This window comes from Bos grunniens, chromosome 6, assembly GCF_055505025.1.
Source record: "Bos grunniens cultivar Pamir isolate PY7600 chromosome 6, Bosgru_T2T1.0, whole genome shotgun sequence".
In the NCBI taxonomy this organism is placed as follows: domain Eukaryota; kingdom Metazoa; phylum Chordata; class Mammalia; order Artiodactyla; family Bovidae; genus Bos; species Bos grunniens.
In genome coordinates, this window is record NC_141170.1 from 14341719 (window position 1) to 14361416 (window position 19698).

The 19698-nt window shown below is 52.9% G+C and overlaps 1 protein-coding gene and 1 long non-coding RNA gene across 3 annotated transcripts in view; one reads left to right on the plus strand and one right to left on the minus strand.

Moving 5' to 3' along the window:
* Nucleotides 1-6417, minus strand: part of CRMP1 (collapsin response mediator protein 1) — a 66221-nt gene extending 59804 nt beyond the window's left edge. The window contains exon 1 of one of the 2 annotated variants that reach the window (XM_086404851.1): nt 6017-6417. In XM_086404851.1, coding sequence (XP_086260977.1) covers nt 6017-6397 — 381 coding nt within the window. In that variant the 5' untranslated portion in view covers nt 6398-6417. Of the gene's footprint in view, nt 1-1800; nt 2187-6016 lie in introns of those variants that run through there. The other variant, XM_086404852.1, reaches the window with a different exon arrangement.
* On the plus strand, nt 2953-4908 carry LOC147370308 (uncharacterized). The gene is made up of 2 exons (XR_015165181.1): nt 2953-4527; nt 4650-4908. It is a non-coding gene; the product is annotated as an uncharacterized LOC147370308 (long non-coding RNA).
* Nucleotides 6418-19698: the final 13281 nt, after the last annotated feature.

Below are 19698 nucleotides of genomic sequence, written 5' to 3' on the forward strand. Positions count from 1 at the left end.
AGCTCCACTCCAGAGGGCCACAGCCAGCAGGCAGGGAGACTACTGCGGTTGTGTAGACAGAGCCACACAACTCCAGAGGCACTGCTCCCATTGACCCACCTCAAAGACCATCTTGCTAAACTTCCTTCGTGGAAACTGGGGTCCAGTCCAGGTTACAGATCTGCTGTGGTCCACAGCCACAGTGGTACCCAGGCCTCCGAACTCATCAACCACTGCATCACCTCCATCTCCTGCCTCAGATACCTTGAGGGCAGTGTCAGAGTCCAGAAGCTGGGACTGGCTCCTGCAAATATTCCACACGTTCCTCCCACACTGCCTGGCCCCAAGGCAACCACATCCCCCCTGTGGATTCTTAGCCAGCTACAGCGTTAAGGGATTGGTCACGTATGCCTCTGTGTCTCAGAGGGCAGGGATTAGGGATGGCTAAGAGGTGGCCCCCAGCTTCAGGGGTCTCATCTCTGGATGTGACTCAGCAAAGGTCTACTGACAAGATCTGAAGCTGGGCCAAGGAGGAGTTTTCTAAGGGAAGACTCAGTCCAGAGTTGGGCAGGAGGCAGGGCTCTTCTGGAGAAGCAAGGGGGCCAGCCCCCTCCCAATCTTCCTCTCATTTGCGCCCCAGTGCTCCAGCCTCTGAGAGCTTTAGGTGGACAATGCCCCCTTCAGAAGGCTTATTGAGAAGATTCAATAAAACAAGATCCACAATACACTGGGCAGATAAGTGGGTAACATCAGTTCCTTTCCCCTTACCCAATGTGGCCCTCTCCAAGGTGCTTTGGGGCCATCCCTGAGCTTTTATCCCTTCTGGATAAAGGAGGATGCTAGGTTTCCTGTCTCAAACCTCAAGCATCTTCTCGAGGATTTCATGGAGATGGAATTTCAGCAGGCCATCTATCTGGCTGCTCAGATACCAGCCACCCAAGGCCCACGGTTTTCTCCAGCACCCGAGGTCCACATCCCTCAGGAACGGTGTGGTTCAGCTCTAAGGCCCGGCAGGCAAGGAGGATGGAGGCCAGGTCTCCCGGCCCCGCTGTGCCCTCAGCTCCCCACCCTGAGACAAAGCCGAAAGACCTGGGATCCTTTGTTTCCGGCCACACCCTGGGACCCAGAGGACGGCTCAGCCCCCACCGCCATTCCTAACCCCCGCACCCCAGTGTTAACCCTTTCAGGGCCACAGCCCCCAACCCCCCAGAGTCTCTCCATTAGGTTATTTTTAGCTGCCGTGAGGACTGGGAGGGGCTCCTCCATCATGGCGCTTGTCTCCAGGTCCAGACTTCCACTCCACCGGTCTGGGCGGGAAGTGGGGGCCAATAGTCGACCCTTTCCCCTCCTTAGCAGGCAAGCAACGCTGCCGCGAGGGGCCAGAGCTGGACGGTGCAAAGACCCCCCCCCCCTCTATCCCCGCGCTGGAGTTTCAGCTCCAGGACAAGGAAGGAGGGGGTTCGGACCCCCGCGCCCCTCCCTCTTTTGTTCAGCTCCGCATCCTCTCAGTCCGCGCCATCCTCTGGCACACCCCGTGGCGAAGGGGGCGGGGGGCGGTGGCCGCGGGGGAGGCGGCTGCAAGCCCGCGGGGAGAGGGACCCGAGGCTCCAGCCCCGCCCCGCCATGAGGGGCTCCCCCTCCCCCCATTGTCCCCAGAGGCTTGGGGGGAGGGGGCTCCAGAGCCGAGCCCGGCCCCGCCCCACCCGCGGCGCCGCAGGAAGCCTGGCCGGCCGCCCCTGCGGACCCCGGCCGATCCTCGGCGGCGCCCACTCACCACTGCACCGAGACCGGGCGGGCTCGGGGGGCGGGGGCCCGGCTTACCGTGATGTGCGGGATGCTCTTCTTGCCCTGGTAAGACATGGCCCCCCTCCCCACCTCTGGCGCCCTCGGCCCGGCCGGGGGACTTTGTGGGGCTGGCTTTCTCTCGGTGCGGCTGTCTCTCGGTCCCGCTTCCCGCGGGCGCGGCGACAAAGGCCCCGGCCCAGAGACGAGAGGCACGGAGCTAGGCTGCCCGCGGCTGCTCGGCCCGCTCGCCCGCCGCCGCAGCTCCGGCTGCCAGCACCGCCCGGCTCCGCGAGGAGGGCGGGACGAGGGCGGGAGGAGGGGGCTGCAGACAGACAGCTCCTCCCGGCGGCGCGGAGCCGAGCCCGATTCGCCCCTCTCGCCTCGAACCAGGAAGCGCTTCCCTTCCGATCACCCCTTTCCCCGCACTCCGCCCCCCGCCCCCCAACCAACCAGCCCCGCCGACCCCCGCCCCGCGCACACGCCCTCGGCTGGGCCCCGGCCTCGCTCTCGCGATTGGGTAGGTCTGGTTTTTTCAGGGCTCTTTTGAAAGCCAGAGATGGACTTCGGATGCGCAGGCGGAGACCATGGGCAGCGCCACAGGTGTGCGGTCCCTCATGGGGGCCTGGGCGGGGGGGCTCCCGGAACATCTGTGTGGGGGACGGAATGTGGGCCGGATGCCCAGAACCCCCCACCCCTCCCTCGGCTGCTGGAGTGTTTTGAGGATACGGTCCAGCAACCTCCCGCCTTTGACCTCTCATTCCACAGCCTCCGTTTGTCTGCTGCGCCACTCGCTGCACAGCTCAAGCATATATCCAGCCCCAAGTCCAAGCCTTTATTCAAACTGTGCCCTCTCTCGGAATATCTTACCTCCTCTACCAGACTCATCTCTAATGGCTTTTCCATGAATCTTTTCTCTGCCACCCCTCCCACCCCAATTACTGAACCCGTCTGTCCGGGGACTCAGTAGGAACCTCCCTGCAGAAGCAGGGACCCCCAAAGACAAGGCCCTAATTAGTGGCTGACCTGCTCTACCGTTTGCAGCCCACCCCCCTCACATCACACAGCCCCCTGCCATTGGGGCCACCGGGTCATCCCCAGAGCCTGTCTACCAGACAGTGATTGCTGATTTCAGAGCCAGACCATTGTCACTAAGATCCCCGCAGCCCTCCGGGGCAGGTTAGGGGTCAGGCGGGGGAGAAGGAAGCCCTGGTTTCCAGTGGAGAGTGAACACCAACCCCAGCACCCATAGGTCCAGATGGTGTTTTGGGGAAGAGGTGAGGAGCAGGCTTGGACACGGCTTGATAAACTTGACAAAAGAAAGAAAAAGGAGAGCCCTAGCAAGCCCCCATAACACCAGACAGGTGCCCCAAATCTCCAGGCAGGTTAAAATGCCAACCTTGTCACTTCGGCCTACAAAACTCAAATCTCGGGCACAGGCTCTGCTAAAAGACCCCATCTTGTATACGTCAAGCTGCCACCCAGAGGAAGGGTGCACTAGGCCTGCTAAAGCCCCCCACCCCCCAACCCCCGACCTCTCAGGTTAGGGCCTGAAGCCCTTACCTCCATCACCACTTGGGAGCCAGTCCTCCAGTCCAGGACGGACACCAGAGTTACCTGAGCCTTAAAATGAAGATGGGATGTTTACAAAAGAGAAACAGTTTAGTATTCCAGGAACACTAGGCCATAAGCTTCCCATTTCACAGGTGGGAAATTGAGGCTGACACACAGGTAAAATATCTCTTGGATATAAAGCATGTTAGCTGCAGCAGAGCAGCATCTGGAAGCCAGGTTCTGGCATACCTAGTCTAGAGGTCAGTTCTCCTACATTCATTCATTCAGCCTCGGCTCTGAGCTGGGTCCTAAATTCTTGGTGCTAACCGGAAATTGGGGTCTCCCTTCCCCCCACTCTATAGTCCCTTCCTCGGCGTTGCTAAGTGCTAGATTCCACAAACCAGGGAATCCCCGGGGCTCAGTCTGGGCAGGGTAGCTCCAGGGGTGGGGTCGAGAACTCGGGGGAGGGGCGCGGGTTCGCTATTGGCCAAACAGACCACAGCTCCGAGTGGACTTCCCGGGTACAAAGCGCCGCATTCGCTCAGCCTTGGGCCTTGGCAGACGCTGCGCCTGCGCCACCGAAACCCCTCCTCCCTCCCCAGGAAAGAGGTTTATGGGTTGGGGGAGGGCCCGGGTACCCTCTGCAACGCGCAGGAGCAGCGAGGCCCGTCGGCTACGGGACCCGAACCCCGTAGCCGCTCGGCCCGCGGAGAGTAAAACGCTCCCCCAAGGGAGACCGCGAGCCCCTTGGCTTCACGGTCCCGAACCTCGAGTGCTTCTGGGGTCCTTGGCGTGCCCGAGGCGCTGCCTTTTGTCCAGAAACCATGGAGAAAGGGGAGCGGGCTAGAGGGGGAGAGGAAGGAGCAGTGGAAGAGGAAGCGACCAGCGTCCCCAAGGGCCGAGGCGCGGCTGCAGAGCCGTCCGGGGCCGAGCCCAGGGCCGATGCTGGCGTTGGTGACATTGACCGCAGCTCCTGATGGACGCTCTTCCACAGCTCCCGGCTGTGCACAAAGCTCTCTCGCCTCCCTGATACTCCACCACGCCATGAGGGAGGCTGGGAGATGCCACCCCCATTTCACAGATGAAGAAGCTGAGGCTCAAGAGGACGCACAGCCCTGACGAAACCACGGTTCTCCCGTATTGGCCCCAGCTTCTAGGTCCGCGGCCCCCGAAGCCTCCCTCTCGGGCTCTTAATCCTGGATCGCAAGTGAGGTCGGACAGCAGGGAAGGAAGTGGGGAGGGAGAGATAGAAAAGGGATACGGACAAGGAGACGGGACCCTCTCGATATCTCCTTTCCTTGCCCCCCTCCCGCCCCCACTCCCGCGCACTGTAGACCTTCCGCGAGGCGCCAGATTCAGGACCACGGAGAGTTCCCGAGCTCCCCGGACAGAAAACCGGGGGTGTGAGGATGGGGGCTGGAAGAGACCCACTACTGAGTCGGAGCAGCCACAGGTCGGCCCAGCCCCCAATCTTCCACGAACCCCCTCACCCAGATTTCCGTCCAGATCAAACTGGCTCCCTCATTGTATGCCTCTCATAACATTTAAGGGGAGAAGGGTTCATAAAAATGATGATAATGATAAAACTCATAATACACGACGAATGTTTATTGAATGCTCGCTACCTGGCGTCATAACTGATTTAATTTTCACAGTGAGTCTGTCGCGCCCACCGTGGCCAGGGGTGGGGCGGGAGTGCCAAACAGGGACCCCAGTACCCATAGTGGCCTGGGACCTGGGCAGTGCTCAGACATGGAGTTCTGGGGTGAGGCGATGGCTCTCCGGCCGTCGGGTGCTCCAGTTTCCGTTCTCCAAGCACCTGACCATATATATCCCACAGCTGGGTCGTCTATCCATCCATCTTCCCTCAGTGGCTCTGGTGACCACCAACTAAAGGGAGATGAGCCTTAGGGTCCAATGCCTGGCATTCCCTCTCCCTGATGTTTCCCCCGCTTTCACGAGGAGAAAAATCTCCAAGTCTACTGACCCCGGTTCAAATCCCTGCTCTGTCTCCAACTTGCTCTGTGAAGCGAGCACACTGGCGTCGTGCGGGACTCAGAAACATTCTCTGAAGGTGTCGGGTGATTGCGGCTCGCGGTTTCCAGGTCTATCTGCCCGACGATTTCAATCTTTAACCAAATCCTTCCCCCCAGAAAACACAGAGGGAGCACTCAAGAAAGGCTTAAGCTTTAAGCCGTGTAACCAGAGGCATTTCATTAAACCTCTCCCGGCGCTAGTGACATAGGAGGTGCTCTATAATTCCTCATGAGTGAGTGAATAAATGAAGGGATGAATGCGGAACAGAGCTACTCGTCTTCTTAAAGCAGAGAATGGGGACCTTTGGATGAAATTAACCCCAGAGGGCCCTCTGCGCTCTAAGGACCATGTGGCGGCTTTAGCCAACTTACTTCCCTTCTCAGAACCACGGTCTCTCCCTTTCTGCAGAGGAGGAGCAGGGGACTGGATCTCGAAAGACCCTCTGGAGTCTCTTGGACTATGCTGGCCAACCCTGACCGACTGGCCAAACCTCTCCAAACCTGCTGTACGATAGAGTGGGGGAGGGGCCTTGGGCGCTCTCCCAAGCCCGGAGGGCAGCGGCCCCTAGCACTCCGGCCCCCGGGCACGGCCTCCGGGCGGCCCCACGCCCCGCGCCCCTAGGGCCCCGCCCCCTCCGTCCGGCCCACGCGCGCCCCGAGGGTACCTGGCCATTGTCCCGGCCGAGTGGCAGGTCGCGGGGCGCGGGGCAGCGGATGCGCAGCGCGGGCGGTCTGTCGTCGCGCTCGCCCGGCGAGCTGACGGCCGAGCCCGAGGGCTCGCTCACGTCGCTGGCCGTGTCCTCGCTGCCGCCGGGCCCCGGCAGGCCGACCGCATCAAGCCGGCCAGCACTGCGCGGCGTGCGCGCCGAGCCGCGGCGGCCCACGCTGTACGCGTCGAAGTCGATGGTCTTATTCTCGTAGGCGCCCTCCACCGCGGCGAACATGCCGCCGTACTTCTGGCGCGGGGTCTGCGCCGCGCTGCCCGGCCGCGCCAGGTACACGGGCAGGTCATCCTCCGTGTTCCACGCGCGCCGCCGGTCCGCCATACCGGTCCAAGGCCGGCTGCCCGACCGCGCCCCCACCCTCCCGCCCGCCCGCCCGCGGCCCTGGCCACCGCCGTGCGCCGCGCTCCGCGCTCGGTGCGGGCCCGCGGCTGCCCAGGCGCGACTGCGGCCCGGGCAGGGGCGGGCCGGGGTGCGGGCCGGGGCGGGGCCGGGGCGGGGCTGGGGCGGGGCCTCCGGGCGACTGTCGAAGAGCACCGCGGCCGGCTACAAAGGACCGAGAGGCGGGGACCGCGGCGAGGGCGTGGAGGGACCGTGACGTGCCCTCGCCGCAGCGCCGAGGGCGGGCAGCCCAACCGCAGTGCCCTCGCCGCACCCCCACTCCCCGCCCCCAGGCCGAGCGCAGGGCGCGAGGAGAGCGAGGGGTGCGAACCTCGGGCACGCACACACTGCCAAGCACACGCAGGTTGGTATTAGCACAGTAGACAATTACGCCATACAAACACGTGAGAGATGCACAAGCATGCCGGCGCACACGAGAGTCGGTTACACACACGCTCCCCAGACACACTTAGTCTCTTTCATGCACATCATTGGTAATTTTGCATACACATACAAGCTTGTATATATTCCTAGTCAATCACACACACATACACACAAGCCAGAAATTCTCAGTCACCCAACCCAGCGCATAGACAGCATCACACCGAGATTGATTGCACAACCAGAGAGATGCTCACACATTGGATACGGCATCCATTCACTCAGTGCTATTATACTGAGTGCCCCTCTGGTGCCTAGCACGTTTTGGGCACTGGCAACAGCACCATGAACAGAATAGATGGAGTCCTGCCCTCCGGGAGCTCACATTCTCCAGGGGAAGGAGACAAACACACACACACACCATATACCGGGCAGGGCTGCACACCAGGAAGGATGAAACCGCAGGGCAGGAGGGATGTGCTAGGACCGCATTCACGCCAACAGACAAGAGAAATACACTCTTGCATGTGAACCAATGACTCACACATGTACACGAGGCTGACTCCTGCAATAACCCCGCAACAAAGAGATTTTTCATGCCCTTATACCAAAGACTAACTCACAAGGTGACTCCAACACACACAACCCCGACAGGGAGCCCACACACAAATCCACCCCAGAAATACGGGTAGTCGGGAGCTTAAATAGCAACATGCTCCAGAAAAAGACACACAAAGAGACAGATCATTTCACACACACTGCACACAGTCCTGTCGTCACCCACACAAATATTCCCCATTCCAGGGCCACCTCCCATGACCCCGGATGCAGCCCACCCTTGCTGAGCTAGGAATTTGCAGCCTGGTAGTCCCAGGCTTCCTCTGACTATGGCCAGGGTGAAGGGCATGGGGTCCGGGGGTCGTTCTGCTGCAGTTTCCCTCTAACCCCCTTCAAAGCCAGGTGCCATGTGCCTTCTCTGGATACCCTGTCTCATTTCTCCCTGATCATTATCAGGCAGAGGGTCTTAAGAGTCTCCAGGGACATGGTGGTCCCAGCTGCTCTTTCTGGATGGGCAGAATTGCCAGCTGCCAACCCCCACTCCTCGAGCAAGTTCAGACATGCCATATCGGGCTGGGTGGGGACCCAGGTGGGGGCGTGAGTGCCTCCTCTTGCACCCCCCACCCCCACCTCTTCCAGGGCTAGAACTGTCTCTTCAGCACCCAGCCTCATGGTTCTGGGAGTCCCAGACTCCGGGATGCAGTGCAAGTGTATTTTTAACAAAACCTGCTCCCGTTTCTGTGAAATACTGTTTCAGAACATTCCAAGCAAGGAAATTTCATGTTGGAGACCACATGGAGACTTATTCTAAAGCTCCAAAACTATTCATGGTGACTAAACCCTTAGAAAGGTCTTTCCTGGTGGCTCAGACAGTAAAGAATCTGCCTGCAATGAAGGAGACCTGGGTTCTGTCCCTGGGTCAAGTAGATCCCCTAGAGAAGGAAACAGCAACCCACTACAGAATTCTTGCCTGGAGAATTCCATAGACAGAAGAGCCTAGCTGGCTATAGTCCATGGGGGCCTCAAGGAGTCTAGCTTTTTGTGTGATTAACAAACACAAGCAAACCCATTGAAATAGAGAATTCAAGAATCTAAGTTAGATGAAACTTTTGAGGTCAGTCCTCATGCTGGGTGCGTGCATCTGCTCTCACATCTTAAGGAGACAGTCTCTCTGGCTTTGCTTAAATACTGCTGCTGATGGAGACCTCACTACTTTCCAAGTAAACCCTTTTCACTGGGAGAAAGGGCCAGGCGGTTGTCAAGACTAGGAGGGAGTGACATGGAGGGAGGAGAGAAAGAGTCCTCTGTGCAGAAGCTAGAGAACATAAGAATAACTCCCACTCATAGAGTTTGCTACATGCCAAGGACCATTGCAGGCATTTTACATGTCATTGCTCTTGTAAGGCTCACAGAGACCTTTGAGATACATATCATTTTAGCCATCTTTTTCAAATGAGAAAACTGAGTCTCTGGGAGGTAAGTAACTTGTCTAGGGTCACAGCTAGTGAATGATCCCACTTTGGACTGAAACACAGTAGTCTGGTCCCAGAATCTGTATCTCAACCAGTATCCTTTACTGCTCCCTGCAAGAAAGCTGGCTGAAAAGTTCCCATTGGAGAGGGGAGAGAAAAGCAGGAACTTGGCATAGGTAGGAGAGTCTAGATTTTTGAGTTTGAATCCTGTGTTCCATGCAACCTTGGGCAGCTGATCGTTCCACATTCATCCATCACACATCTTGGGTGCCCACTGAGTTACTGACTTTATTTTCTTCTTCATCTCCTATGTCTTCTAAAGGAGGGGAATCTGACTTTTATTGAAAACCCACCATGTGTCAGGGTCTATGCTCACACTGTTTATTTCCAGACATCGCATCCCGCTTTCCACAGCCCCCTGGGCAGATGTTAGCACCTCTGTTTCCAGGCTGGGGTGCTGAGGATGACGAACCTTAAACCCACAGCTCACGTGAACCTCCGGGACGTGACCATGCTGGGATTAAACCTCAGTTTGTCTGAGTGCTTTCCACAGCATCTCCTCATCTCAAGACCAGTAACGCCAGTGTAACAGAGGAAGGGAGGCAGAAACAAAGCCAGGGGATAAGTTAGGAAATGTGCCCACCAGCTTGTAGGGACACCAAGGGGAGGGATGTCTGCCAGAGGCCAACAGAGGAAAGTCCAGAAAACCTGAGCACTCTGCACCTGGTCCAGAGGATGACTGTGACCTTCCCCATCCTGCACTCTGACTGCTCTCAGCCGTCCAGAGACTAAGAAGGAGTGCTCATGAGTGGATTAAACTGTGACATCTGGTGAAGGAAAGCCTCCAGCTCATCCCGTCTGGCTAGGAAGCCTTCCAGGTGACGGCAGAGAACAAACAGGACACAGGACAGGAGGCACTACTCAGCTCTGCGGCATATCCCCCATTAGGGACTTTTGGGGTAAATATACCAAAAAAAGGATTGAAGAAAACCCATAAGTTATAGAATGGAGAAAAATAGAATTGAAGTTCATTGTTAGCTGCCTAATTACCCTCTTAGCAAATCTGTGAGGCAAGTAATGGATTATTGTGCTCATTTTGAAAATAAGAGAAAAGGTTTAGAGAAGTAAAGAAAGCTCCCTCAAGTTATATGGCCAGCAAGTGGAGATACAGTTCAAATCCAGGCCTGTTTGATTCTAAGATGTCTGTTTTCTTCTCCAGCCTCCAAATCAGCTCATAGGGGATTGTGGGAGGCAGAATAATGCCTCCTTCCCAAAGACGTCCACCTCCTGACCCCCAGAACCTGTATGTATGTAACCTTACATGGCAAAAGTTACCTTGCAGATGCGCTAAAGTTCAGGATCTTGGGGTAGAGAGATTATCCTGAATGATCCGAGTTGGCTGCATGCAATCACAAGGGTCCTTATAAGTGGAAGATGGAAGGAAGCTGGAGGGTCAGAGAAGGAGATGTGGCAACAGAAGCAGGTGCAAGAGCCAGAGTGAGATGTGAAGATGCAGGGCTGCTGCTGGCTTTGAGCCAGAGGAGGAGAACATAAGCCTAAGAAGCAGGCAGCTTCTAGAATCCAGAAAAGACAAGGAAGCCAATTCTCCCCTAGCCTCCCCAGAAGGAACACAGCTCTGCCAATACCTTGGTTTATAGCCCAGTGAGTTTCGTTTAGGCTTTCTCATATGCATAACTATAAGATAATAACCATGTATTGTTTTAAGTTCTTAGGTTCATGGCAATTTGTTACAGCAAAAGTAGTGAAGTAAGTAAACTATGAACTGTAGCCCACCGGGCTCCTCTGTCCATGGAATTCTCCAGGCAAGAATACTGGAGTGGGTAGCCATTTCCACCTCCAGGGGATCTTCCTGACCCATGGATTGAACCCGCGCCTCCTGACAGGTGGATTCTTTACCACTGAGCCACCTGGGAAGCCCCAAACAGTTTATTCCCCACCAAAAGTCAAGAGTCTTGGATTTGGTGCCTTTTTTTTTTGTTTTGTGTCAGGGTCTACAGCACTTTGTAATGAACCGGCAGTAAGTTAAACATTCAAAAAGGAAAAAAAGAAAACTTTAATTGTGAAAAAGGATACATTTTAATGTACAAAATTACACAAATTATACATTTGACTAACATAGAAAAATACATCTTGGTAACAAGAGAAAATGCCAGCCTACTATACACAAGATTGAGCAATCAATACAAATCTTGAAAACCCAACTGGTCAGAAATCGGATGGGCATCTCCAAGAATGGATCGCTGTGTCCATTGCGCTGCAGGTGGGAGTTTGGGGACAGCCACTGCTCCAGGACCCAAAGGAGGGTCCCACCACAGAACATCCAAAAGGAAGTGGGGGGTGTCTGCCTGTGTTGCCAGACCACCCCACTGTGAACCAGTGCTTCAAACCGAGGGGAGGGGCAGAGCACGGACTGCCAAAATTCTGACCCTGTGTGGATTAATAGAGATGTGTAACACAGGGGTCCTTTTAGATACATGCAATTACGAGGTGTAGAGTTCCTGTGCGTTGGGGACCCACTGGGAAAGTACAGAATTTCCAAAATGCTGTCTGTGCTTCACAGCTTTTATGTGATATCTGCCTAGGATTCAACCTGGGAGAGTGAGAAGACTGAGGAGGTTCTGCCAAAATGAACTGACAAGCCATGCTCATCACCGTTGCCAGTGACACCCAGGTCATTTCCCTGCCTCCCTAGCAAAAATTGGTTATGCGACATTGAACGTTGGGAGATCATCTCACTTACCCAACTGAGGTTGGTGGTTCATGTCCCACCACTGCACTGAAATGCATCTGAGTTAGGTTCAATATGTTGAGGGAAGGTTCTCAACATCCACAGAGCACTAATCTGTGCTGAATGCTTTAGGAAACCTGTGCTAACTCATTAAGGCCCACATCTTCCTTGATGTTTCTGTGGAGGACATTGAGACTGCAAGAGGCGAAGTATTCTGTTAAAGCTTGCACAACCAGTTGGTGGCAAAGTCATAGACCTCTGTGTCTCTGGGCCATAATCCAACCTTTGTGAGAGGCAGAACGTGTCCTTGTCCTGATGCCAAGTCTAATAGTTAATAGTTATAACATCGCTGCATAGATATATATTGTCCCCATCACTTTCAATGTCATACTTGCAAACATTGTGTCATATTACTTTTGCTTTAAAAGGAAGCTATTGATAGAGTTGATACTGAGTTTTCAGCCCATTCATTTGTCTTTCTCTTCCCTTGTTCTACCATCATATAAAGGTATCATCAGTTTACCTTTGGGCATCGCCTGATGATGTTTTTCAAAGACAAAAAAATTGTTGTCAGAGCAAACCTTATTTTGATGGTATCAGCTCTCCCATTAGTCTTCCTACGACTCTGTGTAATACATTTATGCCAAAGTTGCAGACATCAGATTTGGATGGGAGCTGTGCTTGCTGAAACCAGAATAGGATTTAGGGAAAATCAAATGGGATAAAGCAAAGCCAGTCCTCCCATCCTAAGCCTACTGACATTTTAAAAGCAGTTTTAGGTTCAAGGCATACACTCTTTTTTCTAGAAATTCTCATAAAACAGGAAAGAGGACTAAATACAGCCACAAACTCCAGAGGTTTCTTCTTCTCTGCCTCCTTAAGGTACCAGTTCAGTTTAGTTCAGTCACTCTGTCTTGTCCAACTCTTTGTGACCCCATGGACTGCAGCACGCCAGGCCTCCCTGTCCATTACTAACCCCCAGAGTTTACTCAGACTCATGTCCATTGAGTCGGTGATGCCATCCAACCATCCCATTTTCTGTGGTCCCCTTCTCCTCCTGCCTTCAATCTTTCCCAGCATCAGGGTCTTTTCAAAAGAAAATGTACCAGAGAATTTCCAAAAAATGCATTTCAGAGCCAGGTAGGAACACAGGTGACCATTGGTGCAAATGCTGAAGAGAAATCTGCTTCTATTTGCTTACATGACTGGTCAATTTATATATCACACTGGACTTAGAATATCTATTTCTGGAAGATTTTAGGATGCAAGTAACTCTACCCAAGAAATCTGCTTTATGTGCCTGTTTGATCACTCAGTCATGTAATCGGAACTTTGTGTAACTGTGCCATGACCAGCTACCAAGAACTCAGCATCCAGGTCCGCTGCAGCGTAGATACAGTTGGCTACAGTGTGCGGGGAGCTGCCCGTGAGAACGGGGTCCTTTGTCCGAAGGACACAGCTCTGGGAGCTGCCTCAGTCCTTGAGGGTTTGCTTGCAAACATAGCTCTCTGTCCCGCCACCCCAGAGATTAAGCGCTTATTTACTGCAGGCACCTGGAGTTCTGTGCAAACTTCTCACGCACAGAGAAATGTTATCTGGTGTAAGAAATAATAACAGGGAGCCATTCCCATGCTCTCAAGATTTCTTGTGACTGTTTGTAAGATGTATAGGCTAACCAAGAAAAAATGTCAACTGTTTTGTCTCTCTCACGCTTTTCTGTATAAATATGAGATGTTGAATAAAGTTGGTGTCAGACTGCGTCCCTTCGTGGTGACGTGTCTGAACCTCTCGACCCCATCTTTGTAGTCTCTTGCTTTAGTTTCTTTCTTAGCCCCGCCGTGCACGTTCTCAGGACCTGATCGACTTTGCCGGCTGGCTCCGGCAACAGTGTACTATGCATTTCATTTCATAGGAGGTGAAGTTACCAAGCCAACTTGTGGAATACAAATATTCCAAAGATGAGAACTTTCCTCCTGTCACCTCTGAGAATACATGCTTTTCCTAAGCAAAGAGCAAAATGGGTCTGACACAAAAGAAACCCACAATGGCATCTGGGTATTTAATAAACACATTGGATGGGAGAATGAAAAGAGACAGCGAGGCTATAGTTTGAGAGTTCTCCCCCTGGCTGCTCGTTAGAATAACTGGGGGGCTCTTTAAAGACCCTGCCTGGGGCCCGCTCAAGACGACCTGATTTAAGTGGTCTGGAGAGGAACTGGGTGTTGTATTTCTAATTGCTCTCCAGGTGAGTCCAACACGCAACCAAGATGAAGAATCATCACTACAGAGCACAATGGTAGCCTACGAAGGGGGCGTGGCAGGACTCCCACTGCACCCACCCCCTGACTCCCAGCCCCTCCCACTTCAAGGCACTGTCTGAATACAGAAAAAGGGGCTGAACGTTTCAAATGTGTCAGAAAAGTCTAGCACCCTATTCTCCGACGTTGACTGAATTCTCAAGAAGTGTCTCATTCCAGACCTGGAATTTCACCCTGGAATTAAAAGAAAAGCTGTGAATCCCTCAAAAGAAGCTCCCACCTGCCTGAACGTTAAGAAGCCCCAAGTTTTTACAAAGTTTACTCAGTAAATCGCTGAGTAACAGAAACAGAAAGAAATCCATCTTTTAAAGGATTTGGGCTCCCTGTCCTCTGCAATGATGGATAAGTAAGTTCATACAGTAATCTCATCACAGAATGATTCATAAACTTTTGATCAGCTTTGCTGCTTCCTTTTCACATGGGAAACTAGGGTAGGGAGGCTTTGGAAGGGGCGGATTTAAGCTGCAATCATCTCAGCCTAGCTAAGAAGTAGGTGAGTTTTCATATCTTGGGATTCAGGACTTCCCAGGGAGAAACATGGGGGGAAATTCTTGGATCAAATAAACGTTGCCTGGTGGCTCAGATGGTAAAGAATACACCTGCAATGTGGAGACCTGGCTCTGATCCCTGGGTAGGCAAGACCCCCTGGAGGAGGGCATGGCAACCCACTCCAGTATTCTTGCCTGGAGAATCCCCATGGACAGAGGAGCTTGGTGAGCTACAGTCTACGGGGTCGCAAAGAGTCAGACATGACTGAGAGATTAAGCACGCACACAAGTGATGCCATGTGGATTGTAATCATTAGAAAACGAATTGCATCAGACTCAGATCTAGAATTACAGATCAGAAGAAGGAGCATCGTGGCACAGCCGGAGAGCCCTGCGTAAGATATCAGAACCAGATTTGGTTCCATCTGCCATCACGCAGCTGTGTGATTATGAGTGTGTCCCTTAACCTCTCTGGACTTCAGTTTCCTCACCTGTAAAATGGGGAGAGGCAGAGATGTTAATACTGAAGGCTCTAGCTCTAACAATGGATGCTTCCAGATCTGTTATCTTAGTTCCTGCACCACTGGCCTGCCTGGGAAGGGCAGAGGCATGATCACTCCCAGCACATCTTGGTCTGCAGAGCCATCAGACCACACGGTCTCTGTGTATCTCCACTGCTGCTACACCTCTGGTGGACCTATTTTAAGAACACTGCCTAGCAGTTCACGGGGAAACGTTGCCATGCCAACTCGCTGGCTGTTGCTAATCACAATCTATGAATGCGCAGAACAACCATCTGACAAGCAATTCTCTTCTTCCTTAGCCTGGAGACCTTCTCCAAACTGTCATGAGACAGATCACCTTGTGCCTAGCGGCACACAGCAGGTATTGATACGTAATGGATGTGCATTGGATCAGTGATGTGAATTAATGACATGAAAGCGTGTGCACCACACCGAAGTCTGAAAAGCGCTTTCCCATCCCATGTATCTATAAACACTCCTAGCAGGCGCTAAGGCAGGTATTTTATTGCTCCTTTGACAAGTAAGTAAATAGAGGAGAGGAAGTGATTTTTCCATGATCCCAAAACTAAAAGGTTGCAGAGCCCAGACTCCAGCCCAGTGACTCTGTTTTAAACCCTAATCTCTCTCCTGCAGCAGGTGGTCTCTTGTCTCTCCAGGACATGAAGGTCAAATCCAGTATACTCATGCAGAACTTAAGAGTTGACAAGTGCATTTTCCATCTGCCTTCCCATTTCATTCATCCAAAGCCTGAAGGTAGAGAGGCGGGGCTCTGTCGAGGCCACACCTGGCCTCTTAGGTTTCCTGGGTGCAGCAGGATGGACTGCTCCACTCAGGAGGGCCTCACAGGCCCGCAAGTGGCTCAGAGGCCTCCCTCGGGGTCCCTGGGAAGGACTGAAGTAACAGACGTAGTATTGAGGGTAGAAGGACCAGTGATGGGTTATGTCAGGACCAGAATGCCATCTGGGGCAATGCACTTTCAGCAACAGAGATGAGCCTGGAGGGTGAAGCCTCATGTTAAAACCAGCTCAGAAGAGGCATGTCATGAGGGGTAATCGACCGACTAACCAACAGACTGATGCAAAACCTGCCTGTGAGAACTGGGTCTGTCCAAGTGTCTTCTCTAAGCCCAGACCTGGCTGGATGGAGGAAGGTACCGCAGGGAGTGTCACACCTCAACCCCAACAACACGTGGACCCAGGAGCCTCCAGTGGAAAGCTGAAAACTACATTTTTCCCTCTTTTAGTTTTGAAAATATTTGGAAAATATGCCATCTTTTGAACCTCAGAGGGAGACTTTTGCTTGGAAAGGGAAGGAAGACAACTGAACTCAACTGAGCATCAATGCTGTGCCAGGCACCTTAGCTTTCTCACCCACCTTGTGCTGGTAAGGACTAGGATATCACCCCATCTGACAGCCGGGGTTCTGCAGCTCAGAGAAATGGGTGACCTGCCTGAGGCCCCAGAAGGTAAAAGGTGGAGGGTGGCCTCTGAAATCAGGCTGACTCTGAAATCAGACTGCAGCCAGGCTGTCCCCGCAACATCAGGACATCATGTCTTTTGCTGGGTTGTGCACTGCTGCCAAGGGGATTTGTAGCCCTGAACGCAAGCCTCACTTGTTCCAGAGGAACTCGTGTGAAGCACCTGCTGCGTGCCAAGCCCTCTGCTGGGGGCTTCACCGTCCCCCTCTCGGTTAACTCTCAGAACAATCTAGTCCCCTTTCCCCATTTTGCAGATGAAGAGACAGACCTCTAAACTCTGAGCTGCCTGACTCACCCGGGCTGTGTAATAAGCTCCTCACATCCTGACCCCAGGTTCTAATCACCATGCATCCCCTTCTCTGTCTGTCTCAATGATTCTGTGAAGCTGTTGGAGAAGGTTCCTTCTCTCCCATTTCCCTTAAAAAAAGAACCTTGGTCTCAGAACAGTCAAGGTCACGGTGGAGGGGGTGAGGGGGGAGGCAAGTGGCAGAGTTGGAACCAGAGTGCAGTCCAAGCCTTCCTGGATGACCACAGTCACATCACCAGCCTGTCTGTGAGACCCTGGGCCCAGGTCACTGTGCCTCTCTGGTCTCTGTGTTTCTATCCATAACCGAAAGATGCTGGGCAGACCAGGCGTATGAGGCGGGGAGCAAGGAGAAGACCAGGAGGGAGTGGGGGCCTGAGGTCCCCCGGGCTATGTGCCTGTCTGGGGGGCAAGGAATGAATGATCGGGCCTCATTCAGCTCTGAGTATGGCCAGGAAGCTAGAGACCCTGACTTGCCAGGTCTACTCTTTTCCCAAGAGAAGCCAGAAATCCAGGTTTTTATGAGAAATCTCTTGGCTTTTAAATGTCATCTGCTAATTCCCCTATTAACAGATATAACCTAGGTTTCCATACCTCAATGTTCATGGCAATATTCACAATAGCCAAGAGAGGGAAGCAACCCAAATGTTCATTGACAGGTGGATGGATCAGCAAAATGTGATCCAACCACACAATGGAATATTATTCAGTATTAAAAAGGAAGGAAATTCTGACACATGCTGCAACATGGATGAATCTTGAGGACCTTGTGCTAATTGAAATATGCCAGTCTCAAAAAGAAAAAAATCTCTGTGTGATTCCACTTGTATGAGGTCCCCAGAGTCATCAATGTCATAGTGACATGAGAGTAGAATGGAGGTTTCCAGGGTCTGGGGAAGGGGAAACGGGGGTCAGTGTGGACAGAGCTTCAATACGGGAAGATGGAAGATTCTGGAGATGAACAGGGGTGATGGCTGCACAAGCTGTGACTGCATTTAATGCCAATGAACTGGGTATTTAAAAATGGTGGTATCTGGTCCCATCACTTCATGGAAATAGATGGGGAAACAGTGGAAACAGTGTCAGACTTTATTTTGGGGGGCTCCAAAATCACTGCAAACAGTGACTGCAGCCATGAAATTAAAAGACGCTTACTCCTTGGAAGAAAAGTTATGACCAACCTAGATAGCATATTCAAAAGCAGAAACATTACTTTGCCAACAAAGGTCCGTCTAGTCAAGGCTATGGTTTTTCCTGTGGTCATGTATGGATGTGAGAGTTGGACTGTGAAGAAAGCTGAGCGCTGAAGAATTGATGCTTTTGAACTGTGGTGTTGGAGAAGACTCTTAAGAGTCCCTTGGACTGCAAGGAGATCCAACCAGTCCATTCTGAAGATCAGCCCTGGGTGTTCTTTGGAAGGAATGATGGTGAAGCTGAAACTCCAGTACTTTGGCCACCTCATGCGAAGAGTTGACTTATTGGAAAAGACCCTGATGCTGGGAGGGATTGGGGGCAGAAGGAAAAGGGGACGACAGAGGATGAGATGGCTGGATGGCATCACCGACTCGATGGACGTGAGTTTGAGTGAACTCCGGGAATTGGTGATGGACAGGGAGGCCTGGCGTGCCGCGATTCATGGCGTTGCAAAGAGTCGGACACGACTGAGTGATTGAACTGAACTAAACTGAACTGAAGGTGGTAAATTATATGGTATGCATGTTTTCACCACAATTAAAAAAACAAAGCAAAACAAAACAAAAGCTAACCAAGATATGCTTGTGAACCAAATCTGGCCTGAGGACTGTGGACTGGGAACTCTCTGAGGTTTGTCCCATGTGTCGTGGGGCTTGTGTGAGCCCAGCCCTGGTCCTGCTGAAGTCCCAGACGTGAGGGCAGACCCCACCCACCAGCCGCCTTCTTGCCATCCACCTCTGCCTCACAGCAGAGGCAAGAGAGAACTCAGCTCACCAGCTTGTACACGCACAGCCCGCTTTTCAGGTTGCCTTTCTCAGGGTGTTAAGACTTCAGACATCCCCGTTAGCCCCTCGGCTGCCCGAGTGAGATGGCCTCATGGCCAGCTCTGCAGTTTACAGGCAAGTCTTTACAGAAGAAACAGACCCTCTAGGTCTGAGCCCAGCTGCTGGGCCACAGCGCTCTTTAACTGCTGGGTAAGATGAGCAGAAACAGAGCTCCAGTACTTTGGGCACTTTAGGGGTGCTTTGGTTATTTGAGAGAGGTGGAAAATTCATGCACACAGTGGCCCAAAGAGACTTATGTGTAGAAAAGAAGAAATCTCTACTTATTCTGGAAGCAGGTGGGGGCTGGGTTCAGAAACTCCGAGCTGGCCAGAGCCTGCCCCACAGTAAGACCCCAGATGATGTTTGCTGCAGCGGGATGAGCCTCATCTGATGAAGGACACGATACAGGGAGGGTTATAGACTCATCAGAGGTCTGAGCGGAGAGGGACGCCAGAGGGCTCATGTCCACACCCATTTCACAGATGAAGAACTGAGGCCCATCACTGGCCAGTTAGAGGCAGAGTTGGGTCTCTGAGTTCCTTAGTAGAGTCCTTTCTCCCTAGACTAGGGGTGCTTCACCCTTGGGGGTCCCAGTCTCATTTGAGAATCTAGTAAAGTCCATGGTCCCTCTCCCTAGGAAAGTGCTCACACATGTACAGTGTTTTGCACAGGCTAGCCCTGCACAAGCTCTGGAATACCAAGGTGACTACTCAGATGTCTTTCACATTGTGACACTCCCAGGCCCCACATCACCAGTCTTGGGTGTCAGCTATATAGAACGGTAATGAGTACTTTATGGCAGAGAGCCCTCCTGAGCAGATGTCAGTATGTGAGTGAGAAAAGACAGAATTGCATTTTACCAACAACTATGATTCCTGATCACACGGGAAGCATTGTGGTGTTTGGGGCACTTTTGCAGCCATTAGTTCATTAGGTCATTGGAACAAAACTGTCA